General features: G+C 39.4%; 2 protein-coding genes across 2 annotated transcripts; both read right to left on the bottom strand.

Moving 5' to 3' along the window:
- Window positions 1-643: 643 nt before the first annotated feature.
- On the bottom strand, window positions 644-1,570 carry LOC139178890 (olfactory receptor 12D1-like). The gene has a single exon (XM_070777697.1). The coding sequence runs from the start codon at window positions 1,568-1,570 to the stop codon at window positions 644-646; it is 927 nt and encodes a 308-aa protein (XP_070633798.1).
- A 6,828-nt stretch (window positions 1,571-8,398) lies between these two features.
- LOC139178837 (olfactory receptor 12D1-like) lies at window positions 8,399-9,325 on the bottom strand. Its single transcript, XM_070777627.1, has one exon. The coding sequence runs from the start codon at window positions 9,323-9,325 to the stop codon at window positions 8,399-8,401; it is 927 nt and encodes a 308-aa protein (XP_070633728.1).
- Between the last annotated feature and the right edge of the window lie 2,361 nt (window positions 9,326-11,686).

Consider the following 11,686-nt stretch of genomic DNA (forward strand, 5'->3'; position numbering starts at 1 on the left):
GGAGTCAGAGTTCACAAAATTCTTTAGATAAACCATTGTTTATTTTATCTCTGTTAATTAATACTCAAAATATGTTTTGCTTTAAGTACTTACTTGCTTCCAGATTGCAGAAAAACAAATCATGACATATATGATTTATCACTTAAAAATATCCTTTGGCTCATATGTGAGTTACATTTATTTTTCTGGTTGAGTAATCAGGGCCATTAATGCAATACCTTAAAATATTACAGCATAAGACTTTTATTGTTCACATTTTGATATATAAACTTACAGGGAACACACAGGTAAACAGACCTAAATACTATTCAACTACAGAGTGCATGGGTAACTAAGACAAATTTCTGTATCTAATTTTATTCAAGAACACAAAAGAATACATAACAAATCGGTTTCATCCACTGATATCTCCCAAACAGATTCAGCATTAAGATTCCATGTCTGTTTGTTTAAGTTTCCATTATATTATCTAGAAATGCATTATTTAACAAAATATACTGGACTCACCCATTTACATTTCCTTTATATATTTCCTTCTGTTTTTACAAATGGTAAACAATTAGAAAAGCAGTATAACTTCACATGTCAATTTTCTTATTGCCCCTTTATATTTATGCCTCAGAAGAATTCTCTAGACTTCAGGTCAGAGTCTTCTACTGATCGCTCTCCTCAAGGCCCCCTTCACGTCCTTGTTCCTCAAAGTATAGATCATTGGATTTAGTACAGGAGTGACCACGCTGTACATAATGGCAATGATCCGTTCCTGCTCCACAGAGCTACCTGTGGCAGGACGAATATAAGTGAAAACTACGGGAGCATAGAAAAGAACAACTACCATGAAGTGGGAGACACAAGTAGACAGTGCTTTATGGAGCATGCTGCAAGAATGGGTCTTGAAGAAAAGATAGATAATAATGTAGGAATAAGATAGAAGTGTTAGAAAAAATGGGCCAACGGCAAAAGTCCCCGTGACAGTATTGAGCAGCCACTCATTGAGCTCAGTGTTCCCGCAGGCCAACTCCAACAATGGCTTAACATCACAGAAGAAGTGATGGATGTGGTTGGAACCACAGAAGTTTAAGCGAGATGTCATTACTGAGTGCAGCAGGGCATGGAAAAACCCAATAATCCAGACAGTGATAGCCATCTGGACACAGACCCAATGACTCATGATAAGAGGGTAACGAAGTGGTTTGCAGATAGCCACAAAGCGGTCAAAACCCATCACGGCCAGCAACATGGACTCTGTGCTGCCAAGGAAGTGGAAGAAATGAAGCTGGCTTATGCATCCCAAGAAAGAAATTGTTTTGTGTGTAGAGAGGAAGTTCTCCAGCATCTTTGGCAGAGTCACCGTGGAGTAGCAGATATCTAGACATGACAGGTTTCCCAGGAAAAAATACATGGGAGAATGGAGTCTTGGATCAGAGATGACAACCATCAGGATGGCTGCATTCCCAGCCACATTGACAATGTAAGTTACAAGGAAAATCACGAAGAGAACAGGCTGCAGTACTTGGATGTCTGTCACTCCCAGGAGGAGAAATTCAGTGACTGAGGTCTGATTCAGCATCACTTGAAAGAAAAGAGAAAATAACATATGGAATGCGATATCTGATGGGAACAGAGTCCCACATCTGAGGATTTCCCATCTAGACAATAAAATTTTTGAGGAACATTGCTATTTAAATAAGGTCACGTGTTGGTTATGGACTGTTACTCAAACAGTTTAAGAATTAGATTTATCATTAATATTTTTCTATCTCCAGGATTTAGCCAGACTATCATCTTCTCTGATACAACTTGCCTTTTATCATCCTAAATCAACTCCAAAAGAATGTAAATTTTTAAGCACTCCACCACAGTGCTATCTCTTGACCTAGGAAGAAACCATCTGAGTTTTTGCTTAAGAAAAATAGACAATGAGACAATAATAAGAGCTATAAGGAAATCTGAATCGAGATGCAGACATTGGAGCACTTCCTATAAAAAGGAATCATTCAAAGTTTGGGAAATCTCTGAAAGGAGAAAGATTTGATTTGACTAGAATAAAAAAGTGAATCAACTAGGGAACATTGCCAGAGATCCCCTGGGATTATCACTTTTGTAGCTAGAGAAAATTCTGAGAAATTATCTAACCTTTATTACATATTTGTTGCAGCCTGGCAGGGCAGAGATCAGAACCTGCCCCATGACAGGAGGGTGCGGCAAACCGCGCCCCCGAGACTGTCCTAGTAAGCACGCCCGACAGACATATGTGGAGCTGGCTGTGCTCTCTGCTCTGCTTCACTGGCTGCCCCTGTGTCCGTCCTCATGGAAACCAAGCAAGATGTTCCTGATTAACAGCAGAGCCTTAATTTTACTTCCTCTTGATGGTGCGTTGATCAAACTCCCCAGTATAGCTATTTCCTAATGATCTCATGGGACTTGTGCCAATAAAAGTGAGGGCTGAAAGGAGCCATCTTGTCTTCCTGCCATTGAGAGCAGGAGGGCCCCCTGACTCCCCTCTTGCCAAATTATATATATATCTGTCTTTTCATTACGTGCCCCCCCCCCCCACCCCCCCCGCCCCCCCAATCCCAGGTTTCAGGTCTTTCTCACCTGCTGTGCTGGATGCTGCACATCTTTTTTGTAAAGATGGCTTCAGGAATTCAGAGTAGCCTTCCTTGATAGCCATGTATATTTTGTATACTGTTAAACTTTATCACTCCTGATCAAGATATACATATGTCAAACATCGTTTTGGATTCTCTGCTTGCAAAAGAAAATTATATTAAAAAAATTCCCTTGGGGGCAAAATCTTTCCCTAACATTTAAAGAAAATAACAATGAGATTTTCTGTACCAAATATTTATTTCACTGCATCTTGAATATTTATCTATTACATATTTACTTTGGATACTACCTAGAGATATGGCAATAAAAATGTAGGCAACAAAGAGTCTTCATAATCCACAAAGACAAGGTTCATGGTAAGATAGGAAACAGGTCTAAATCCTTGACTTGTACATTTAATACAGGCAAGAAGACAGAGGATATGGGCAACTCCCCAGCCTGTCTCCTGGTTCATTCTCCTACCTGATTGAGTGTTCAAATTCATAACTAAAAAGGCTTATCAGATTGACACTTCTGAAAAGTAAATAGTAGAAAAATTTTTGAAAAATAAAGAGTAGAAAAATATTTGATGTGATAGTTTATACTGGAATTACAGCATAAGCTCTTCATCTTCTGAAATCTCTTCTTTCTGAAATTCTGCCTGTCTTTTATGATCCACAGATCTTGACATATTCAAAGCCTGAGAGAGAGTGTCCCTGGGGTTTGGGAGGATTATTGAAAGAATAAACAAGTTACCTTTCTATACCTGTAATATAAGAGAATTCTCCTTGGGGAATTTTGATCTTGAGTTCCATTTTTTCCTTATTTTCCTTCCTTACTCTGTTTCTTTCTTAGTTTCATAACCACAGACAGTACAGTTCTCAAGGGCCTCAGGATTTCTTTAATTACCTTTCATTTCCTGGGACAGAGATTTGGATACACTTTCTCATGTTGAGGACTTCCATGGAAAAATGGAAGGAAATCGGGCAATGACCGTTAAGGAATGAGGGCCAGTCAGATCCCATTGATCCATACAGAAAATTGATTATCATTAAAATATTATACTCATTTATTCCTGTGATTCTATGGAAAACAAAAAAGAGGACTAGGAAGAAGTAGTATTGCTTTTGTGCCTTTCAAATCTGACTATTCACCGCTGGTAGTAACATTTAAATATTTTCTTTAATTTTGGGACCCCCAAAGCTCACATTTATGTCTAGGAGACTGAGGCTGGTCTCTCCAATGTGTATCTTCACTTATTGCTGTACCCTTTAGGTAACAATATTCTTTCTGCTTCATCCAAGGAATACCTATATGCAATGTGACATGGATCCAAGCATTCTAATTATTGTTGTATATGCCATGTACTTTGTCCATGTATCACAGTTCATTTTTGTTGCATTGCAGTTCATTATATATTCATTACAATAATTGCTTGTTATAGTATGCCATGAATATAATACAAATAAATAATAATTATGTGCTCCTAGTTTAAGTTATTGTTATGATTTCACATGTTTTTATTTCTGTCCTTCCTTGACAATCTCTACATCTTTAAAGGGATGCCAAAATTGCTGGAAGACTCCATCTCTACTCACAAGGCAATTTCTTTCTTCAGATGCATAAGCCAGCTTCATTTCTTCCACTCCCCAGTGGCTTGGGGACTTCAGGTAGGTGGCAAAGACCGAGCTATAGAAGAGGATGACCATGGAGATGTGGGAGGTGCATGTGGCCAGGGCTTTCTTTATCCTCTGTGCTGATGGCACCCAAGCTACAGCAAGGAATATATGGGCATAAGAGCTTATGATGCAGAAGAGAGGGCTGATTCCTCAGAGTCCTGTCAGAACCATCATCAGGTCGTCGTTATGGTGGGCATCAGAGCAGGAAAGCCTTAAGAGAGGTTTAAAATCACACACAAAAAATGAGGCATCTCTAGATTAGTATAGAATGATAGGTTAGCATCAAGGTTTGGGTCAAAGAGTCAGACTGGGCCACTCCCCATGACCCACCCACCAGCAGCCCACATCTGCAAAGAGTCATTAGGAGTGCAGGATGGGGATCACATGTATACCTGTGGCGGATTCATTTTGATATTTGGCAAAACTAATACAATTTTGTAAAGTTTAAAAATTAAAAAAAAAAAAAAAAGGAGTGCATAGTGCAGAGGATGGCAGATGGCAGCGTAGCAGTTGATACCCATGGCAGTCAAAAGCAGGTTGTCCATATCAGCAAACTGCAAAGAAATATAATTGGGCCAGAGAGAGAGAGATTGATCTCTACCACATGGATCACTGCTTAGTGTTACGTGGTAGCCTGAATGGGAGGAGAGTTTGGGGAAGAATGAATACAGATATATGTATGGCTGAGTGCCTTTGCTGTCTACCTGAAACCTACATAACATTGTTAATCAGCTATACACCAATAAAAATAAAACTTAAAAAAAAATAAAAGTGAAAGTTGCTCAGTCGTGTCTTACTCTTTGCGACCCCATGGACTATATAGTCCATGGAATTCTCCAGGCCAGAATACTGGAGTGGGTAGCCTTCCCCTTCTCCAGGGGATCTTCCCCAACCCAGAGATTGAACCCTGATCTCCCACATTGTGGACAGATTGTTTACCAGCTGAGCCACAAGCGAAGCCTGAGAATATTGGAGTGGGTAGCCTATCCCTTCTCCAGCACATCTTCCCAACCCAGGGGTAAAACCAGGGTCTCCTGCATTGCAGGCGCATTCTTTACCAACTGAGCTATGAGGGAAGCCTAAAAATAAATAAATAAATAGAAATAAATAAAAAGAAAAAGGAAAGGTAATATAATAATATAATTCTCTGTGCTACACAATGTATCCTTGTTGCTTATCCATTAAAAAAGAAAAGAGAAAAGCAACCAGGATACATTGTGTAGCAGATAGAATTATAGTGATTATCCTGTAATAACTTTTAATGGAGCATGATCTGTACAAATAATGAATGACTATGCTGTACACTTAATAGTAGGATAATACTGTAAATAAACCATAATTCAATTTAAAAAAGATAAAAGTTATTAAACTTGCTAAGAAACTAGATCTCAGTTGTTCCCAGAATTACTCATTAGAGAAAAACCTGGAGACATTTTTTCTTGAGAAAAGTTCCTATAGATTGGGTTGAGGAATAAAATGAACAATTAAGCAGAAGCTGAATATTGATTTGGAAATAAAATTAGAAAGAATACTTAAAACTTCACAATTTCTGCCTCATTACTGCCCTGTCTCCTTAAGTAAGATTAGTTGGAAGAGACTGACATACAGGCATAAACTGCTATATATGTCCTTTTATTTTTATTGTTCTGAGAATTTCTGTCATGAAAATATATCGCAGTTGATCAAATTATTTTCATACATCTATTAATAAAGTCATCTCAGTTGAGACCTGTAACATCATTAAACAGAGTCAGTGCTTCCCTGCTGTATTCTTCCCAATTTCTGGATCACAAAATAATGCAGTTGAATTAAATAACCTGCCGGGGTCCAGCCCCGGCTGATCCAGGGAGTTCGAAGCAGGGACGGCATTGGTGAGGATCAGGATACAATAGCTTCAATTAGATATTAATTAAAGATGTAAACAGTAATAGAATGAGGATAGCTCAGTAGGAAAATTCAGTGGAGAAAAGAGGCTGAGCAGCTTGGTTTACGCAGGAGACCAATAAAACTTCAAGACAAGAAGTTTGCACCACTTACATAGGCCGCAGGCATCCTTCCGTTCTCCCGAAGGAGAGGAGACACTGAGGCCTCCCCGGTCGGATCTTAGAAGCCCAGGCATAATTAGTAAGCATGGCGGGTTCCACGCTCCAGATGGAGACTCAGCCAGAGTGAGAGAGCGACATGGGGAGACAAGTATTTCGAGAAACTGATTCCAATTCTTTATTTTCCATGGTCTATTTTTATACACTGAGGTGTTATACAAAAGTCACATGGGGTCAGCAGTCTTGACTTTTATCAAAGTCAGGTGCTTCATACAAATGTATACAGAGGTCTTAGGGGTGTTACATCATCTTCTGGCCAGGCCTGCTGAAAATTTATGACCCTCTCCTTGTGACAGCGGTGAGTCAACCAGGACACTTATTTCTCCAGGGGTGATTATTCTTAAAACAGACGCCACCCAAATAAAGTTACATTCCTATAGGGTGAGGGTGTAGTGGGTTTTAGTTAAGGAAAGAATTTACTTAGCCTAAGGTCTAACGTGATTTATATCAAACGTTAATACTTATTTCTTCTATATATTCATTAATGTGTGTAAGGGCAGGGGATATGGAGACTTAGCAACAAACATTGGCTCAACAAATGAGAAACCCTTCACCAATACAATTTCTAGTCAGCCCATTAAACTTATACTAATAGTTTTCTAACTTTTCTAAGGAACCTGTTTTTAGAAGGTTTAAAGCATCTTGTGCCTCTCACGGTTGGGAGGCTGTGAGCAATCACATGTGGCCGGACAAGCCTGTCAGGCAGGCTAGAGAACCTTCAGAGGAGTTTGTAGGTTAAAACACTCTTGTCACGCCCAGGAGCTCTAGGTTAACTCCTTCTCCGAAAGAGGTGGTGGGGGACAGCCCCCCGTAAAGTCAGAGGTGTAGGTGAGAGCACAAAGTAGTAAAGCAGACAGGCTCTGGTTATGGGGGTAGATGCTCGAGGATTTCCAGGGGGACTCCTGAGGCTTGATCCTGCCTTTGCATATGTCGAGTGTCCTTCCTCATGACCTTTGCCATGGGCGGAGTGCCTCACTCTGGCCCCCAACAACAAGTGTTTAACCTTCTTGTTTAGGGTGACAGTGTATCATGCAACTATAGGTAATCATGTGCTCCTCTATAGTTTACAGACTCCATGTAGGTTGGATTATGTCAAAAATTTTGTTCAATAGAAATTCTGAGACAGTCCAGAGTGTAAGATATCTTCCTGCCACATACAATCTTTTATTAACAAAACTGAAATTAAGAGGCCAAAGAAGGTAGAGTTGGAAGATAGAAGAAACACGTGAGTAAGGGCAGAACCAAATCCTTTGGATTCACAAAAGTGAATGTAAACAATTTGAATAGTCTATCAGCTCAAAATATTCTTTTACAGTCTTATTTGTCTATATCTCTATTTAATGTATTTATTTTTTGGCTGTGCTGCCTGGCTCTGTGGTATCTTAGTTTCCTAACCAGGGATTGAACCTGGACCCTCGAGAGTGAAAGTGCAGACTCTTCACCACTGAAGTGCCACAGCATTCTGTATCTCTAAATAGTTTTAAGTGCTGGCCCCCACCATGGTTTTAGGTCCAGTGGCATTTCTAGGACCTTAGAAAATGAGGAACATAGTAATTCTTGTCAATTAGCTCCAAAAATACTTCTGCAATTACTATTTAATAGTTTTCACTTGGTATAAGTTTGGTGACAGATAAGAAAAACAAGACAAAAACTTTTTATGAATTCTTCCTATTTCATTGGAGGAGGCAATGGCAACCCACTCCAGTACTCTTTCCTGGAAAATCCCATGGATGGCAGAGCCAGGTAGGCTGCAGTCCTGGGGTCGCTAAGAGTTGGACACGACGGAGCAGCTTCATTTTCCCTTTACACTTTCATGCACTGGAGAAGGAAATGGCAACCCACTTCAGCGTTCTTGCTGCATGCATTGTTTAACATGACTTTTGGACTTTTCCATTTATTATTCTTTTAGACAGTTCCTTTTGTTTCACAGATAGTAAATACTCTGACAAGCAGTATAATTCCATATCTCCAGTTTCTCATTGCCTGTTGATTTATGCCTAAGAAAATTCCCTAGATTTCTTCAAGTCATTGACTCCTTGAAATCACCCTCCTCAAGGCCCTCTTTACTTCCTTGTTCCTCAAAGTATAGATCAGTGGATTTAGCACAGGAGTGACCCCATTGAACATAAGGGCACTGATCTGATCCTGGTCCATGGAGCTACTTGAGGCAGGATGAATGTAAACAAAAACACCAGGGACGTAGAAAAGAACAACTACCACGAAGTGGGAGGCACACGTAGACAGTGCTTTACGAAGCATGCTGCAAGAGTGGGTCTTGAAGAAAAGATAGATAATAATATAGAAATAGGACAGGAATGTTAGAAAGCATGAACCCGTGGCAATGGTGCCTGTGACATTATTGACCAGCCACCAGTTGAGCTCAGTATTGCCACAGGCCAACTTGAGCAATGGCTTAACATCACAGAAGAAGTGATTAATCTGGTTGGAATCACAGAAGTTTAAGTGAGAGGTCATTACTGAGTGCAGCAGGGCATGGAAAAAACCAATGATCCAGACAGTGACAGCCATCTGGATACAGACTTGATGATTCATGATAAGAGTATAATGAAGTGGTTTGCAGATAGCCACAAAGCGGTCAAAGCCCATCACGGCCAGCAACATGGCCTCTGTGCTGCCCATGAAGTGGAAGAAATGAAGCTGGCTTATGCAGCCCAAGAAAGAAATTGCTTTGTGTGTAGAGAGGAAGTTCTCCAGCATCTTTGGCAGACTCACTGTGGAGAAGCAGATATCTATACATGCCAGGTTTCCCAGGAAAAAATACATAGGAGAATGGAGTCTTGGATCAGAGGTGACAACCATCAGGATGGCTCCATTCCCGGCCACATTGACAATGTAAATTGCAAGGAAAAGCACAAAGAGAACAGGCTGCGGTACTTGGATGTCTGTCACTGGCAGGAGGAGAAATTCAGTGACTGATGTTCGATTCAGCATCACTTGAAAGAAAAGACAAAATAACATGGAATGTGATCTCTGATGGGAACCAGAGTCCTGCTGAGAATTTTCTCACCCAGACAATAATATTTTGAGATAGAGAGCATTGCTGTTTAAATAGTCCCAGCATCACAGGTTGTACAATATTTGGGCCACTAGATTATTAAATATTGAAGTTACATGGTGTTTGTGGACTGTTACTCAAACACTTTTAAAAAATTAGATTTATCAATATTTTTCTTTCTTCCAGGGATTCAGAGCATGTTGCCAGCCTACCCTCTTCTCTAATAACATTTGTGTTTTATCATCCTAGGATCTAACAGAGAGTCAATTTTTAAATAGTCCACTACGCTGCTTTTTCTTAACAAAGTAAGAACTCATTTGATGTACTTAAGAGTAATCAACAAAGAGAGGACAGTAAGAGCTCTAAGGAAATTGAAATAGAGATGCAAACCATGGAATGCTTTATATAAAAAGGAAATATTTTAAATTTGGAAAATCCTTGAAAGGAGAAGAAAAAGAGTTGATGTGACTAGAATTAAAAAGTGAATTCAGTAGGGAACATTTCTAGCAATCCCATGGGATTCTCACCCTTATAGCTAGAAAAAATTTTGAGTAAATATCTAACCATTATTTCAGCTTTATTGAAGGCTAGCTTCCAGGTATTCAGAGTAGCTTTCCTTGATAACCATGTATATTTTTATATTGTTCAACTTTATCACTCCTGCTTAAGAGATGCATGATATGCCAAACTTCATTTTTGGTTCTCTACCCGCAAAATAAAATTGTTTCAAAAATCCTTGGGGAAGAGAACCTTTTCCTAACATAAAGATAATAGTAATCAGACTATGTACCAAATGATTATTTCACTGCATCCTGAATATTTAAAGATCACATATTTACTCTGGAGAACACTTAGAGAAAGGCAATAAAAATGTAGGCAGTAAAGAGCCTTCATAATCCACAAACACAATGGGGAGTCCATCATAAGATAGGAAACTAGCCCGAAATCCTGGGCATTCAACTTCAATACTAGCAAGAAGGCAGACAATAAGTGCAACTCCTCAGCCTGTCTCCTGGCTCATTCTCCTACCTGTTTGAGTGTTCAAGTTCACTGCTAAGAAAGCTTACCAGGTTGACACTCCTGTAAAGTAAATAATAGAAAAACATTGAGAAAAATAAAGAGTAAAAATGTATTTGAAGGGACAACTTATATTGGGACCAGATACATAAGCTCTTCATCTTCCAAAACCTCTACTTTCTGAAATTCTGCCTGTCTTTTACGTTCCACAGATCTTCAGACAAACCCTGAGAGAGAATATCCCTGGGGTTTGGGAGGATCTTTCTATACCTGCAGTATGAGAGAATTCTCCTTGGGGAACTCCTATCTTGAGTTCCATTTTTGTTTTTTTCCCATCATTCCTATTTTCTTTCCTTACTGTACTTCTTTCTTAGTTTAAGAATCACAGACAGTATAGGTCTCAATGGCCTATGTTTTCTTTCCCCCCCCAAACTTTAAACTTTCTTTTTTTAATTGGAGTTTAGCCAATTAACAATGTTGTGGTAGTTTCACATGAAGACTGAAGGGACTCAGGTCATACAAGTACATGTATCCATTCTCTCCAAATTCCCCTCGCATCCTGGCCAGCACATAACACTGAGAGAGTTCCATGTGCCATGCAATAGGTTCTTGTTGGTTATACATTTTAAATATAGCAGTGTGTACACAGCCATACTAGTCCCTAACTATCCCTTCCCCTGGCACCCGTAAGTTCATTTTCTAAGTTTGTGAGTTTTTTTCTGTCCCACAAGTAAGTTCATTTGTATCATTTCTTTGAGAGTCCACATACAGGGGATGTCATATGATACTTCTCTTTCTCTGTCTTACTTCACTTAGTATTGCACTCTCTAAAATTTTGTGTGTGTGTGTGTGTGTAATAAAGTTTTGTTAAAGTATAAAGGAGATAGAAAAAGCTTCTGACATAGGCATCAGAAGGGGGCAGAAAGAGTACCCGCTTGCTAGTGTTAACAATGAGGTTATATAATCCAAAGAATGTCTGGAGGGTGTAAAGACCTCATCAGACCTACTCCCATAATTTACATTTTAAGATAACACTGTCCTCAGGCAAGATACATCCTTGTAAAGACCAGGTCTACTCCCATAATTTTAAGATAACAGAAGGTTGAATCCAAAGACTGTCCTTAGGCAGGATACATTATTGTTATATAATCCTAAGGAATGTGGAGAAAGAAAAAAGTTTGTCCTTTCTTCCTTCTTGAGAATTCCAGACCCCTCTCTCCTTGGGGATCCTCACTCTCTAAAATTATCTTTTACTTCCTGGGACAGAGGTATGGATACAC

This window comes from Bos indicus, chromosome 23, assembly GCF_029378745.1.
Source record: "Bos indicus isolate NIAB-ARS_2022 breed Sahiwal x Tharparkar chromosome 23, NIAB-ARS_B.indTharparkar_mat_pri_1.0, whole genome shotgun sequence".
Taxonomy (NCBI): Eukaryota; Metazoa; Chordata; class Mammalia; order Artiodactyla; family Bovidae; genus Bos; species Bos indicus.